Raw genomic sequence first — 16323 nt, 5'->3', positions numbered from 1 at the left:
GGAGCACAGGGAGAACAGCCAGCTCCTGACACAAATCTGGTGGGTGGAGTCTGGCCCACTGCTACAAACAGGGAATGCCCTCAGAAGGCAAGCGAAGGTTCCAGAAGAAGGGGTCGGGTAGGCATGGAGCACTTAATGAGTGGAAGGAAAAGATTCTGGATTAAGTTAGAGGTGTGAACTTGTCTACATTAGTTCAATAGTCAGTGAATATATTTAAATTAAAAGGCTATTTTCACTTCTCATTGTAATCTGAAGTTACAGAAATATTTATTTTAAAATTAGCACTTTATATATATACATATAAAAACACAGAAGTGATTTAGATTAAAAGCTCCAAAGTGTATTGTTTCAGTTGGTGTTATAGCTATCTATACCTTCACCCCATTTATTAAGCCATTTCAAGTGATTTTAAGTTCTCATGTGTCCAAATTAGAGGGCCTGCATGGCTCCTCAGTGGTGTTTCCTATGGAGACCTGTGCCCCACGGTACGATTCAGGGTTTCTCCCTGCACATCTGAATGCGACCTTTTGGATCCTCTGGCTGTGGCTGGTTTAGTCTCCTGTTTCTAACAGTGGGTCGCTTTGCTGCCCAGGAGTTGATCCAAGCTTCCAGATTCCCTTCTTGTAGACCTCGATTATGTACACGTGAGGTTCAGAGAGCTGGCCAATCTGACGAGTGAGAACACTTTCTTAAAGGAGGAACTGCCATTCCAGCACTAACTATCCTTAATCCTACTGCACAAACTGGTTTCATTCTTGGAATGGTGAAGGTCACGGCCAAGAAGCAGATGTCCTTAGTGGCTTCCTCCAAGAGTTAATCCCCAAGAGAGAGCCATCTGGCCACTTGCTTTTTATCACATTTCTAATAGCTGCTCCATTTCCTCAAGGGCTGCTGTGAAATCATTTACTTGGCTGTTACACAGGGTCTGCTGCTCTAGGAACCGGGCCCTCTCTTCTTCTTTCATCTTCAACTTTACTTTTAAGGCCTGTTTGGAAAGATATTAAAAAAGACAAAAACAAACAAAAACTTTGAAACATCATGCTTCTGTCCCATTGAGGAAGAACTCTCTGTATTTGAAGGGGAATTGAATTCTCTTTGCAAATTTTCTGTAAATCTAAAATTATTACAAAATATTTTATTAAAATAAAGAAATAGATAAATAAGAGAGAGCCCTCCAACCCTAGCTGGTTTGGCTCAGTGGATAGAGTGTTGGCCTGTGGACTGAAGGTCCCGGGTGTGATTCTGGTCAAGGGCACGTACCATGGTTGCGGGCTCTCAGCCCTGGTTGGGGGCTTGTGGGAGGCAACCAATCGATGTGTCTCTCTCGCATCCGTGTTTCTCTCTCTCTCTCTCTCTCTCTCTCTCTCTCTCTCCCTCCCTCCCTCCCTCTCTCTCTCTTCCACTCTTTCTAAAAATCAATGGAAAAATATCCTTGGGTGAGAATTAAAAAGAGAGAGAGAGAGCGCGCGCGCGAGAGAGAGGGAGTGAGCGCGAGCCCTCTACTGTAGCAGGAATATAATTTTGCCTCAGGGTGATGTCTGCCTCTCACCTGTAACTCCTCCATCTGCTTTTTTGCTGTTTCGTTAAAAAGCTTCAATTCATCTTGCAAAGTTTCTAACAGCAACTAAGAGGAAAGTACAATTAGTAAAATAAAGTACAAATCTTCATTGGTATGCGAACATTTTCTTCATATAAATAATCTCTTTGTATAAAAGGGGAGCTGAATTAGATGACTGCTAACATCGTTCAGCCATTGCTGCGTCCACACACCTCTGGCTTCTCTAACTGGGCACCCTGGAGGAGCTCAGTCCCCCGGAGGGACGAAGGATTATCCCACTTCCATGAGTCCTGCTACACAAGCAACATGAACACACGTATCCACTGAAGGGGGGACTAATAACCTGGGAGAGCTGAGGATGGTTCCATACCTAGTGCTCTATGACTTTAAGGTGACAACTCATCTTCTGATCATAGAAACTCAAGAGACTTTAATCCCAAACAATTACCTTCCTACCTCATTATCTAGTTCTCAGCGAAGGAATAAGGAGAGAAATTGGTCTAGTATAAAACAGAAACCAGAAAGCTCTGTATACAGCTCTATCCTGTTATGTCTTTTAAAGTAGCACATTTTCAATTCAGACTCACTCATATCCGAAAGCACAGGTCACCTGCCAAGTAAGATATGCTCTTTTGAGTACATACCCACCACTCTCTTCTTCCACTATCCTGGGTCCCAAAGGCTGCTTCTCGGGGTTTACTGAGCATATGGCAGCGATCTGGAGCCACGGGCCCTCCGCCCTCGCCCCTTGGCCCACTCACACCCAGGCCCTCACCATTGAGTCCACGTGATCCGGGCTGGATTCTTGCTGTGATTCCAGGGTTTCACTGTCTAAATGTAATGGAGACAACAAAATTGGCCTCGCCTAGGGAACTGTACCTTCCACAAAATACACACCCAAAAAACCCTCTAGGACAAGGACAAGCACAAGAGTTTTCATGAGGGAAAGTCCTCTAAGAGCTGCTCCTGACTCTCCCCAGTTTTCACCCTGGCAGTGTGCCCACGCCTGCCTCAAGATACGTTTTAGCTCCTTCCTTTCTGTGTTTGGATATGGCCAAAAATTCATTCCGCTCTCTCCTCAGAAAATTTATCCAAAGGCAACATATAGTTTTGTTTACAAAACACAGAACTATTTTTAAAGTTTTTTAGGCCTTAAATATTATTATTTTTGATAAAAGTAGTGCATACACATAATAAATTAAAATAATATAAAAACATATACGAAGAATATGTCCTAAACTGTACAGTTAACCAGTAGCATCCAGTCAGCATTCCTTAATTCAAGCAGCTCGGGGCCCTTCCCTGGGATGCTCAGGCCCCTCAGCTCCGTCTCCTCTCTGCTCTACACTGACCTCTAGGGAGAGGGTCAGAGCTGGAATCCCGCTTTCACCGCTGGGATTCTGCCGATTAGCCAGAAACAGTATCATCTCTCTCTCTTCCCACTTGAGAAAGTTAACTGTATGCTACCAATCTTGAAAGAAATAAAATATTTCTGGTCTAATTTGCAAGGTCATACCTTTGGGCACCGAAGTGTTCAGATTAGAAAGCGCTAATCCTCTCTCCACAACCACCTGGAATCGGTCAGGCACAGTCAGCACCACCAGAGAAAAAAAGATGCTCCCAACCTCTGCATGCCTAGGCCAGCTGCTGCCACGCTGGACCCTAACACACAGCCCCGAACTACCCCAGCAGGGGGCACGCACACTGATTCCTTTGAAGGGTGCTGTGTGCTGTTTCTTACCTGGGTTGAGGCCCTTGCTCTCCAAAATCGCCAAACTGTTGTCCTGAAACTTCTGCAGCAGCTCCACCTTTTCAGTCAGGTCCTTCAGCTTTCCCTATGGTGCCATGCACAGATCAGGCCGGTGCCACTCCTCAGGGTAGTCTGAGCGGCTGTCCCTTGGGGTTCCACATGCATCACCCAGTGTGGCTAATGGCACAGGTCTGGTGGTTCTCTTACCTGAGTTTCAGTCAACTTCTGGTGTAACTGCTTGTTGACGGCCTCTAAGATCTGGTTCTTATCCTTGAGCTCTTCCTCTGACTTCTGCTTACTCAACGGCCTGTAGCTGTAATGGTAACTGTACTTATGTGAAGTGGTGGGGGGTAAAGAGTGTGGACTGGGTAGTCTCACAAATAGGAGTTGGAATCCTGGCTTCATCACATAGTGGTATGAGACCTTCAGTGAGTTGCATAACCTCTCTGAGGCTCGGTTTCCTTATTTCCGGAATTAGGATAATACCTATCTCTCATAATATTATTATTGTGAAGAATAAGAGAAAGAACACATGTACCACTCTTAGCACGCCACTGACACATAGTAAACATTTAATAAATAACAGCCATTATCACCATTAATATTAAATGTTCTTTTCAAATTTCTCAGAGTTCTTCTTGGATAGAGTTTTGTTTTCAGAACTTTTAGAACATGCCCAGATTTGAAGTTAGAACCTGTTTCTGCAGAATTTTCAGCTTATATTATTTCTGTCTTCAGGACTGCAAAATGTCCAAGTTAGCCTCCAAGACAGAAAGACAGGCCCTTCTCGTGGATTTCTCCTTCACCAGAAATACCACCTTGAAATTGCTAACTACACGCAGCCCCTCCGATCTTGAAGGCTTCACACTCCTGTTGAGAGGTCACAGCTGGGTTTGACTTCTGGTCAGCGGTGGTCCTGGCACGGAGCCCCAAAAGCTCTTGACTGGCACTCAAGATGGTAGCTTCACTAATCGTGCCCTGATAGTGTTTCTCAAATCTAGCTGTGTCTCACCCCTGAAAATTTCATTCAGATTTCTGGGTGGCACCCAGACTGTAACACATTAAACAAGTCCCAACAAATCCTGCACAACCAGGACTGAGATCCACTAACACAGTGCCCAACCTTCATTTACCCTGATGCTCACCTCTTTTTGATGTTCCTCTTGATGGCAGTATCTGCAGCTTTCCCCTGCCTAGCGGAGCACAGACAAAGAAATCAGAATGTAACCTGACTTATTGTGGCAGACATTTAGCAATATGTACACATATCACATCATTATGTTGTATACTTGAAACTATAATGTAGTCAATGCCTTAATTAAAAGCCAACAGCAATGGACTCAAGCAGAGAATTGTAACAGGTTGTTATGTGTGTTGTGAGCAAAGCAGAACAAAGAGCTGGTTTTCTGAGGAAAAGAACCAGAGATTTTAAACAATACAAATAACACGAGACTGAGAAGCTCTGAAGCCCATGCACTGTTTCAGCCCAGACTGAAAAGGGCTTATTAATAATGAACTCCCCTCCTACTCAAAAACGAATGGCCTTCTCATGACAACCTCACTTACATGGGGACTGAGCACTGGGTGGAGGACACACATGCGCACTGGGCTGGACTGTGCTCAGACCAGCAACACAGGCTAACAACCAGCCCACCCACCGTGACTACCATTCAGGGCTGGGGTATGACCACAGTTAGCCATTGTACACTCCGAGCAGCGGTGAGAAGGGAAAGGATGTCTCTTAGCATAACCCTTGCTGTGCCTCTTCAGAACTGATCGACACGGAGGGTCCTGACAACAGCTTAGCAATGCGGCACTGATCCAGGTCCCTGACTCCAGGCTAATTGTTCAGGTGCCTTGTGCTCTCAAACCCCCACTTTCTAATTCTTGGTACTGAGCAATTTCTAACTGGATACCAATGATCTGACCCACCCATTCTCTCGTCTCGGTTTGATGCCTTTCATTACATCATTTTCTGAAGCTCCTGGATGAAGAGATCTGGAAGCATCGACTTCTTTAGACTTCACAGGTAATAAGCTCTTAGAAGTGGCTCGAGTTTGTGTGTCTGCAAAGGAAAACAGGAGGGTGAAACCTCAAGCAGAGTTCCATTCTAAGTTGTTAGAAACTTGTATTTCATTCTGGCCAATCTCATTTGTGAAGATCGAACCAGCGACCTTTTGGTGCATGGGTTGACACTCAACCACTGCGCCACACGGGCTTCTATTGATCTATAGAGAATAGAAGGGAGGGAGAATGGGAGAGAGGGAGAGAGACAGAGAAACATCAATGTGAGAGAGATACAACAACTGGCTGCCTCCCACATGCACCCTGATGGGGGCTGGGATTGAACTCACAACCAAGACACAGGAATAGCGTCCAAGATCCTTTGGTCTGAGGGCCAACACTCTAACCACTTAGCAAAACTGGCCAAGGCTAAACCGAAATTCTGTAAATGTAACAGTGCAGTGTGTTTAAGGGTAGTCAAAAGCTTCATGACATATGAATGGCCAGATGGTATAAAGTGGGGGATGACACAAGCAAAGAGCTAAATGAGAGGCAGTGTAGCAGTCAGCAGGGCAAAACACCGCAGAATCCCTCATCAAACACCAGAAGAATCAAGCCCTCTTGTTGAGCTCCTAGGCTCTCTGCACACTCTCCGGAGGATACACTCAAACCGCTCCGAGTCTCTCCTTTAAATATCGCTTTAGTTGTTTTCACCAGCCTGTCTCCCTAACGACTCAAAAATATGTCTTGTGTCCCAGCGCTTAGGAGAGTATCTGGCATAGCAGCAGGTTCAATACCTGCTTGTTGAACAAGTGGTACACTTCACGGTCTCATGCATTATTCGCACATCATCTCTAGATAATCTCCTCTAGACTTCTTTCCCTCTTCCATGCTGATTACCTTTACGTCAGCCTTTTAATTTGTTTACCCATCAAGTTCAGAGGTCCCCTCTCTGGCATTCTGTTCTGGTCCTTTTGTCAGGCTATTGCCAGAATAGCAGAGAAAGGGCCCTGCCATGACTCTTCTTCCCTACAAGAGAGTATTTTCCCATAACCCTTATGCTACCCTATCCTCCACCACACTTCTTACCATTTATATCCCATACCAAATTCAAGCAGTAACTTCTTCTGGAATTAAGCACACTCCCGCCCCGCCCCCATGATTTTCTAGTTTATACTAACTTTTACTTTGTTCATTGTAAAATGGCTCCTTTAAGCTTAACCTAAAGAAGCAGCCATAATAATGAAATCAAGTTGAAAAAATGAGGTACAAAGCACTGGATCACAGGGATTAGGAAATTTTGTAATCGTATTTGAAAGAGTTTTTATTTTGATGACTCTAACTGTATAAGTTTGGAATAAATATGATTTCTCAGGTTAACAAATTATTTCATTTATAGGTTTACTCACTGGGCACTTATACTCTATTTTCCATACTTTTACTCACAAAACAAAGATTAAACAGGTTCTTCCTGAGGTCTCTGTCTGAAATAAAAGGTAACGGTGGAGGAATGTATTTACCTTTTCCTCTCTCAAGTATTTATAATAAGTTATTCATAGTAACAAATCCATCCCATGTAAAAAGGTGCTAAATCATAAATTCATTGGCTGTAATTAGTTCCAATAACCCGTATTTACTAGAACCTAAGGATTTTTAAATTTTGTTTTATTGCTTAAAGTATTACAAAGAGCATTACAAATGTCTCCCCCCCCCCCCCCCCGACATTCCCCTGGCCTCCCCTACCCCCCAGTGTCTTGTGTCCATTGGTTATGCTTATATGCATGCATACAAGTCCTTCGGTTGATCTGAACCTAAGGATTTCATTGTAGGACAAATTTAGCAGGATTTAACAGACTGTCTTCTTAAAATGAGAGGTGCTTGGGGGAAACTGAATGCTGGTGCTCAAAGAAGGAAAGGAGTCTTGTTTTTCACTACGTATCGTTTCCTAACTTTGGATTTTTTTTAATGTGTATATGGTACCAGTCATAAAACTAAAACTTGGAGTTATGTAAAACTTGGGGGTGATGTAAGCATCATGGCACAGTGAGAAGACTCCTTTGTTTCACCCCATTAGATTTAAAAAGAGGGAATAAAGGAGGAAAAAAATCATAGAAAACCACCAAATTAAAATATGAGAGAGAATCACAAGGGTAAAGAAACAGTGGAGACACAGAGTAACCAGAAAACAAAAAATGGCTGTTGTTATGTTCTCATATGTCAATAATCACCCTAAATGTAAATGGACTAAACTCACCAATCAAAAGGTATAGAGTATCGAGATGGATTACAAAAGAACGAACTATATGTTGCCTGTAGGAGACTCAGCTCCAAAGATAAACATAGGCTTAAAGAGAAGGGGTGGAAGATGTCACTCCAAGAAAATGGCATTCAGAGAAAAAAGTGGGTGTAGCAGTACCTATATGAGACAAAATAGATTTCAAAATAAAAAAGTTAGAGAATCAAAGATGGACATTTAATAATGATAAAGGGGATAATTCATCAAGAAGACATAACACTTATCAATAAATATGTACCAAACCTGGGAACATCAAAACATATAAAGCAATTACAAACAGACTTAAAGGAAGAAACTGACAAAATTGCAATTATAATAGGCAACCTGAACACCTGACTCATAGATCATCCAGACAGAAAGTCAATAAGGAAATACTGCTTTAAATGACTCATTAGACCAAATAGATTTAATTGATATTGACAGAACTTTCCATCTCCAAACACTAGAATACACATTCTCAAGTGCACATTGGAATTCTCAAGGATAGACTACATGTTAGTGCACAAAAATAGTCTCAATAAATTTAAGGCTGAAATCATACCAAGCATATTTTCTGACCACATGGTATGATAGTGGAAATTAACTACAAGAAGAAAGCTGGGAAAACCATAAATATGTGGAGATTAAACAACATGCTACTGAATTACTACTGGGTCAAAGAAGAAATTAGAGACCAAAAAATACACAGAGACAAATTAAAATGAAGATATGATGTAAGAAAATTTTAGGTGTGCAGCAAAAGCAGCACCAAGAGGGATGTTTATACCATTATAGGCCTACCTCAAGAAACAAACAAAAAAAAACCCCAAATAAACAATCTAACATTATACCTCAAATAACTAGAAAAAGAACAAATGAGGCACAAATTCAGTAGAAGGAAGTAATAAAAATAGAGCAATAAATGAGATAGAGAAAAGACAATAAAACAAAGAACTGGTTATTTGAAAAGATAAACCTCTGGCTAGAGGAGAAAAGAGAAAAGACTCAAATAAATAAAATCAGAAATGAAAGAGGAAGTTACAATGGACACTGCAGAAATACAAAGGATTATACTAGAATACCATGAAAAGATATACACCACCAAACTCAATAACCTAGGAAAAACGTACGAATTCTTAGAAGTATTCAACCTTCCTAGACTAAATCATGAAGTGGAAAACGCATATAGATGGATCACTAGTAAGGAAATTGAAACAGTAATTAAAAAAAAAATCTTGCCGAAACCGGTTTGGCTCAGTGGATAGAGCGTCGGCCTGTGGACTGAGAGGTCCCGGGTTCGATTCCGGTCAAGGGCATGTACCTGGGTTGCGGGCATATCCCCAGTAGGAGATGTGCAGGAGGCAGCTGATCGATGATTCTCTCTCATCGATGTTTCTAACTCTCTATCTCTCTCCCTTCCTCTCTGTAAAAAATCAATAAAATATATTTAAAAAAAAAAAATCTTGCCCTAGCCGGCTTGGCTCAGTGGATAGAGTGTTGGCCTGCGGACTGAAGGGTCCCAGGTTCGATTCCAGCCAAAGGCACATGCCTGAGTTTTGGGCTCAATCCCCAGTAGGGTGTGCAGGAGGCAGCCAATCAATGATTCTCTCTCACCATTGATGTTTCTATCTCTCTCTCCTCCCTTCCTCTCCGAAATCAATAAAGAAATATATTATTTAAAAAACAAAACTCTTAAAAAAAAAAAGTCCAGGACCCGAAGGCTTCATTGGTGAATTCCACCAAGTATTCAAAGAAGATTAATATCAATCCTCAACCTTTTCCAAAAAATTGAAGAGAGAATACTTCCTAACTCATTTTGAGGCCAACATTAATTACCCTGATACCAAAACCAGGCAAGGAACACGATCACACACTCACACACACACACACACACACACACACACACACACACAACAGGCCAATATCTCTGATAAACATAGATGCAAAATCCTAAACAAAATACTAGCAAATTGAATACAGCAATATATTAAAAGAATCAGAGTCATGATCAAGTGGGGTTCATTCCAGGGATGCAAGGATGGTTCAACATCCATAAACCAATCAATGTGATTATAACAATAGGTGCAGGAAAAGCACTTGACAAGTTATAACATCCATTTATAGTTAGACACTCAATAATAAAATGGGTACAGGAGGAAAGTACCTCAACATTATAAAGTCCATTATAACAAACCTTCAGGTACCATCATACTCAATGGTGAGAAACTTAAAACTTTTCCTCTAAGATCAGGAACAAGACAAGGATGCTCACTCTCATCACTGCCATTCAATAGTACTGGAAGTCCTAGCCAGAGCAATTAAACAGAAAAAGAAAGAAAAGGCATCCAAATTGGGAATGAAGAAGTAAAACTGTCACTATTTGCAGATGACATGACTCTATATACAGAAAAACTTAAAGATCCCACCAAAAAACTATTAGAAATGACTAACAAATACAGCAAACTTGCAGGATACAAAATCAAGATATAAAAACCTGTTGCATTACCATATACTAACAACAAAATATCTGAAAGAGAAATGAAGAAAACAATCCCACTAAGATCATAACAAAAAAACACACACCAAAATACCTAAGAATAAAGTTGGGAGATGAAGAATCTGTACACTAAAAACTACAAGACACTGTTGAAAGATTTAATGCAATCCCTATCAAAATCCCAATGGCCTTTTTTCACAGTAATAGAACAAAAAAATCCTCAGATTTGTATGGAATCACAAAAGATCCCAAATAGGGAAAGCAATCCTGAGGGAAAAAAAAGATAAACTATACTACAAAGCTACAATAATTAAAACAACATGGTATTGGCAGAAAAACAGACACAAAGACCAATGGAACAAAATTGAGAATCCAAAAATAAATATGGGCAATTTTCAACAAAGGAGCCAAAGAGATATAATGGAGAAAGGAAAGTCTCTTCAATACATTTGGGAAAACTGGAAAGCCACATGCAAAATAAAACCTAGACTGCTATTTGACACCATACACAAAAACTAACTTAAAATGGAGTAAAGACTTGAATATAAGACCTGAAACAATAAAATACATAGAAAGAAACATAGGCACTAAACTTATGGATCTTGGTCTCAGAGGGGTTTTGGTGAACTTGACACCAAATGCAAGGGAAGTAAAAGCAAAAATAAATGACAGGGACTACATCAAATTAAAAAGCTTCTGCACAGCAAAAGAAACCATCAACAAAACAAAAAGGTATCCAACAGAATGGGAGAAGATATTTGCAAACAATACCTCTGATAAAGGGTTAATATCTGAAATATATAAAGAACTCATATAACTCAACAACAACAAAAACAATCCTATTTAAGAAATGGGCAGAAGACTGAATAAGACTTTTATAAGGAAGTCACATATGACCAACAGAAATATGAAAAGATACTCAACATCACTAGTTATAAGGGAAGTGGTAAAGCAAAACCACAATGAGATACCTCCTCACACCTGTTAGAATGGCTATAATCAATAAGAGGCTATGGAGAAAAGGGAACCCTCATATACTGCTGGTGGGAATGTAAATTGGTGCAGCCACTATGAAAAACTGTATGGAGGTTCCTCAAAAAATTAACAGAGGTACTATATGAGCCAGTAATACCTCTTCTGGGTCTATATACCTTAAAAATGTGAAAACACTTATTTGTAAAGACATATGTACCACTGCATTCATTGTAGCACTATTCACATTAGTCAAGACATGGAAACAACCTATGACACGTGTCCTTCGCCCGATGATTGGAAAAACACAATATGGTACCTATATACAATGGAATACTACTCAGCCGTTAAAAAGATGAACTATTGCTATTTGTGACAATGTGGAAGGATTTTGAGAGTATTATGCTAATTAATAAATCAAACAGAAAAAAAGCAACTGTATGATTTCACTTGCATGTGGGATATAAACAAAAAGCAACAAACATACAAACAAAAAATCAAACTCATTGATACAGACAACAGAACGGTGGTCACCAGAATGGAAGGGGATCAAACACATTGTGACAGAAGGAGACTAGAGCCTTGTCTGAGTAGCTCAGCCGGTTAGAGCGTTCTCCCGCTACACCACAGCTGTGGGTGTATCCCTGGTCAGGGCACACACAAGAATCAACCCATGAATGCAGAAATACGTGGAACAACAAATTGATGTGTCTTTCTCTTTCTCTCCCTCCCCCTCTCTCTAAAAAAGGCAATCAATAAAAAATATAGTTATTTAGAAAAAATAGACTTTGGGTTCTGAGGACATAATATACAGATGCTGTATTATAAAGTTGTATACCTGAAACTTATATATATAATGTTATTAACCAATGCTACCCCACTAAATGTAATAAAAAGAAACAAAAAAACTGAAACGTAAAAACAACCAACTTATGCCCAAAACGAAAACAAAAAGCCTGGAAGACAGACGTCTGAATTTCCAGAGGATGAGGCCCAGAAGTCAGGATTTTAAAAAGATTCCCAGGTGATTCTAATGTGCGGCCAAGGTTGAGAACCACTGCTTTAAGCCTTGGGAGAAAAGCCTATTTACTTCACAGGTAAATCCTGCTACTTCCTCAGCCAGCTGCATGGAGTCACTGGGAAGGGATCTTAGCTGCTTCAAAATCTCCCACAACAGATTCCTTTTTTAAGAAAAAATCCAGGATTAACTGAATTTGAAAAACAAATACAAGCTATCGACTCGCTCTTCTAAATTTAACTGGACCGTCTACCTGTCCCGTAACAGGTTCTGATGTTTGAAGCTTATTTTGTGCTACAATCTCCAGCTGAGGCAGGTGGACGCCTGCAGACCCTGGGCAATGACTGTCGGCCACAGGCCAGGTGGCAAAGCAATCAACACAACGTAGTCCTGTATCCTCTCCCAAGTTTCTCGAATGCTCTAGCTGGGCCTGACACCCCGACTTCACTCAACAAATGTTTATGGAGAAGGTACTGCAGGACAGACACTGTGCAGACACAAATGTGACCCAGACGTGGTGGGAAACCCTAGTGCTCTCCCCTAAGTATCTCGTTTCTCAAACGACTCTCCAGATAGCGCGTCTGAAAATAAAGCCGGTAACTGTTTACGAAGGGCTTCCTGCGCCCCGGACTCCCGGCCCCGGACGGGCCCCCTGACTCCCGGGGGGCGGTGCGGACACTCACCGGCGAGCGGGCCGCCACTCAGCACGGAGGCGGGCTGCAGGGCGTGCACTGTCTTAGCCACGCTGGTCATGGTCGCGGGGCGGCAAGGCTTGGCCCTGGGAGGCGGAAGGTGCACATTACCCCGTGGTGGCCAGGGGACCCCCGCCCCGAGCAGGTGGAGGGCCCGGGAGAGCGCGACCCAGCCTTTCCGGCTCCGGGGAGGCGCAGGGAGAAACTCGTCCACATCCACCCCAACCCGTCCGCCCTCAGCAGCCCGATCCCCTGCCCCGGGAGGGCCGAACCCAGGCGCCTGCTGCTCCCGCCCGCAGTCCTCGTCGCTCCGACTCCAAAGGCCCTCCGCGGAAACGGCCGCGCTGCCGCCCGCGTCTGCCGCCGGGGTTTCAAATGGAAACTTCCGGTGGGCGGGGGCGGGGCGGGGCGGGGCCGGGGGCGGGGCTGCGGCGCGCGCCCCGCGGGCGGCCGTGCGGTGCCGGCGGCCCGGCCCTGGGCGGCGCCTGCGGGGGCTGCCAGACGGTACGGAAGGTCGGAGCCTCACCGGTTCCCGGGCGGGTGGTGGTGGAGTCCCTGGGTCTGGGCCGGGGCGGGGAGTGGTGCTCTTTGTGGGCCTGAATGGAGCTGTGACCCACCGGCGTCACTTTCCAGCTCGGGGCGCCGACGCAGCCAAGTTTAGAGTCCATGTCACAATCCTTCTCTTTGTTTGGTTCGCGATGGTCAGGGACATTGCACGCTGCCTGAGTGCCTGGCGCAAAGGGTATTTCAATGGGCGTAAAACTACCCGTGGCAGGGTGGGGAGTGGCAGATGGGGTTGGAAGCGGGCCTGTGGGCTGAAATCCCTGAGGCGCCTACAGGCAATTCTAACTTGATCATTTCACGCTACAAATTGGAGCACCTGCTGTGTGCCGGGCACTACACTAAGTGTGTGTGTGGGGGGGGGGGGGGGCGGGGGGGGGGAGCGAGAAAGAGGGAGACAAGTATTGAGACCTTGTTTCTGCGCTCCTGGAGCTTACAATCTAGCGAACAAATAATCATATGAACTTGTCAATTATATCTCAATAAAGCTGGATATATGTCAACTAGATATGTATTTCCGACTGTAGTAAAACTATGAAGGAAGAGTACAATGTTCTGCGAGAGAGAAAAGCAGGGAAAGCAAGTTTAGATTTAAGGGACCATGTCCCAGTGATGTCAGGATAAGTGGGACTTAATCAGATTACCGGTGGGGGAGGGGCAGAGATGCAAAGTCCTGAAGCTAGAATGGGCTTTTCTCCTAGAAGGGACTGAAAAATTCAAGGAGAGTGGTACAGATAGAGTTGGAAGAATGGCAGCCTTTGTAGGCCAAAGGTAAAGAGATTAGATTTTATCTAAGAGTAATGGGAAGCTATTGAAGTACTAGAGGGTGCACGAAATTCCTGCACGGGGTAGGGTCCCTCGGCCTGGCCAGCGATCGCACATCATTAGCAACTGGTTGTTCTGCCCTTCGGTCGATTTGCATATTAGGCTTTTATTATATAGGATAGGAGTAGAGCAGGAGAGTATTCTTCACGTTATATTTTATTTATTTTTTTAAATATGCTTTTATTGATTTTTAGATAAAGAGGAAAAGAGGGAGATAGAAACATAAATCAATTGATCGATCAATAGATTGCCTCCTTCATGCCCCCTACTGCGGATTCAGCTCCAACTGGGGCATGTACTCTGACCAGGAATCAAACTGGAGACCTCTTGATACAAGGGACAACGCTCAATCCACTGAGCCACACCAGCCGGGTTCAAGTTATATATATATTTTTAAATATATTTTATTGATTTTTCAGAGAGAGGAAGGGAGAGGGATAGAGAGTTAGAAACATCGATGAGAGAGAAACATCGATCAGCCGCCTCCTGCACCCCCCCTACTGGGGATGTGACCGCAACCAAGGTACATGCTCTTGACTAGAATCGAACCTGGGACCTTTCAGTCTGCAGGCCGACACTCTATCTACTGAGCCAAACCGGTTAGGGCCAAGTTATATTTTAAGAAGCTCATTCTGGCTAGGCCAGTGTGGCTCAATGATTGTGCATCAACCTGTGAACCAGGAGCTTACAGTTTGATTTCCAGTCAGGGCACATGCCCGGGTTTTTGGCTCGATCCCCAGTAAAGGGTGTGCAGCCAATCAATGATTCTCTCTCATGACTGATGTTTCTATCTCTCTCTCCCTCTCCCTTCCTCTCTGAAATCAATTAAAAAACACACATATATACATATTTTTAAAGCTCATTCTGGCTACCCCAGAGAATGGGTTGGAAGGGGGCAAGAGTGGAACTAGGAAGACAATTGGGAGGCTACTGTAATCATTCAAGTGGGAGAAGATGGTGGGTTAGCCATGAGGGTGGTGGTATTAGTGGAAACGAAGAGACAATCAGATACATTTAAGACAACTTCTGGAGATCAGATCTCAGAACTCAGTGCTAGATTGGAAGTGGGGCAGGGAGTGGAGGAGAAGGGAGAGGGAAATCTTAAGGATGACTCCCTGGCTTGAATAATTAGGTGATTAGAACCACTACTTTGTATTGTGGGGAGATTGAGCATTTAGTTTTGAACATGGTAAACTTGAAATGCCTCTGAGACATTCAAGTGTTTAAACTATTAGGTAGCCAATGGGAAATATAGGCTTTGAGCCCAGAAGAGAGTCTAGGTTGGAGATACACTTTGGGAGTTATGGGCATATGGATGCATTTAAATCCACAATATTGGATGAGATCACCAAGGGAAGAAGTGCACAGAGAGCCTTAGGGACAGCAGCATTTAGAAGTTGTAATAAGGAGGTGCCAGCCAGGAAACATGATAAAGAGGTGCCAGAGAGGTGAGAAGGGGGAAAAAAGGGGGGGGGGTGTCCTAGAAGCTAAGAAGGAAAACTGCTGAAGGAGTGAAGGAGGGAATGGTAAACTATTGAAAATCAACACGAAAGGGTGAGATGAGAAAGAAAAAGGATCCATTTAACTTAGCAACAAAGAAGTCATTGGTGAGTATAGGAAGAGAAAGTCTGGTGCAGAGGTTGAGTGGCAGCCATGTGGGAGCAGGTTGAAGAGTGCATGCGAGAGGAGGAGGCGGAGATGGCAGGTATAGACTGAGAGCTTGTGAATGGAGGCGCAGTTAAGCAGTAACTGGAGGCGGGTTGGGTGCTTGAAGGTGCAGATACTGCTTGATACATGTGTCAGCTGAGAGGAAGAAAAGGATGCTTCAGAGGGGAGAGGGGATGATCAAAGGAGTAGAGTCATAGAGAAAGAGGGATGGAAGATGGATCTACAGCAGCATCTTCAAGTTCTTTTGTTCATATACCCCCACAAAATAATAAGACAAAAAAACAATGTTTCAGTTGATGCCTAATAAATGTTTTCATAATTTTAAATATTTATAAAGGACATATACTTTCTACTTATTATATATTATGCATCATATTTATTCATTTATAAAATTATTTTTTCTTTTGATTTCATTTTGGGTAATTTTCTATGTCTTCAAGTTTACTAATCTTTTTCTGCAGTGTCTAAACCAGTGATGGCGAACCTTTTGAGCTCAGCGTGTC

The 16323-nt window shown here is 43.1% G+C and overlaps 1 protein-coding gene across 1 annotated transcript; it reads right to left on the bottom strand.

Moving 5' to 3' along the window:
* Window positions 1-242: 242 nt before the first annotated feature.
* On the bottom strand, window positions 243-13624 carry KNSTRN (kinetochore localized astrin (SPAG5) binding protein). Its single transcript, XM_036347057.1, has 10 exons — window positions 13533-13624; window positions 13039-13260; window positions 12758-12852; window positions 5241-5373; window positions 4454-4501; window positions 3516-3621; window positions 3300-3393; window positions 2334-2389; window positions 1550-1624; window positions 243-985 (listed from the first exon to the last, which is right to left on the bottom strand). Exons 1-10 carry the CDS (start codon window positions 13622-13624, stop codon window positions 854-856), a joined length of 1053 nt encoding a protein of 350 aa, XP_036202950.1. The 3' UTR covers window positions 243-853.
* Window positions 13625-16323: the final 2699 nt, after the last annotated feature.

This window comes from Myotis myotis, unplaced genomic scaffold (genome assembly GCF_014108235.1).
Source record: "Myotis myotis isolate mMyoMyo1 unplaced genomic scaffold, mMyoMyo1.p scaffold_m19_p_1, whole genome shotgun sequence".
In the NCBI taxonomy this organism is placed as follows: domain Eukaryota; kingdom Metazoa; phylum Chordata; class Mammalia; order Chiroptera; family Vespertilionidae; genus Myotis; species Myotis myotis.
The sequence above is the reverse complement of the archived record's forward strand: the minus strand, read 5'-3'. Positions and strand labels throughout refer to the sequence as shown.

What these genes read in the sequence shown, in the direction of transcription:
- KNSTRN (XM_036347057.1), bottom strand. Translation starts at nt 13,624, where the DNA reads ATGATCAAGTTAGAATTGCCTGTAGGCGCCTCAGGGATTTCAGCCCAC. An exon ending in GAGTGGCGGCCCGCTCGCCG is followed by an intron (nt 5,374 to 12,757) that starts GTGAGTGTCCGC and finishes TTTCCTTTGCAG; the next exon opens with ACACACAAACTCGAGCCACT. An exon ending in AGCAGATGGAGGAGTTACAG is followed by an intron (nt 986 to 1,549) that starts GTGAGAGGCAGA and finishes CTTTCCAAACAG; the next exon opens with GCCTTAAAAGTAAAGTTGAA.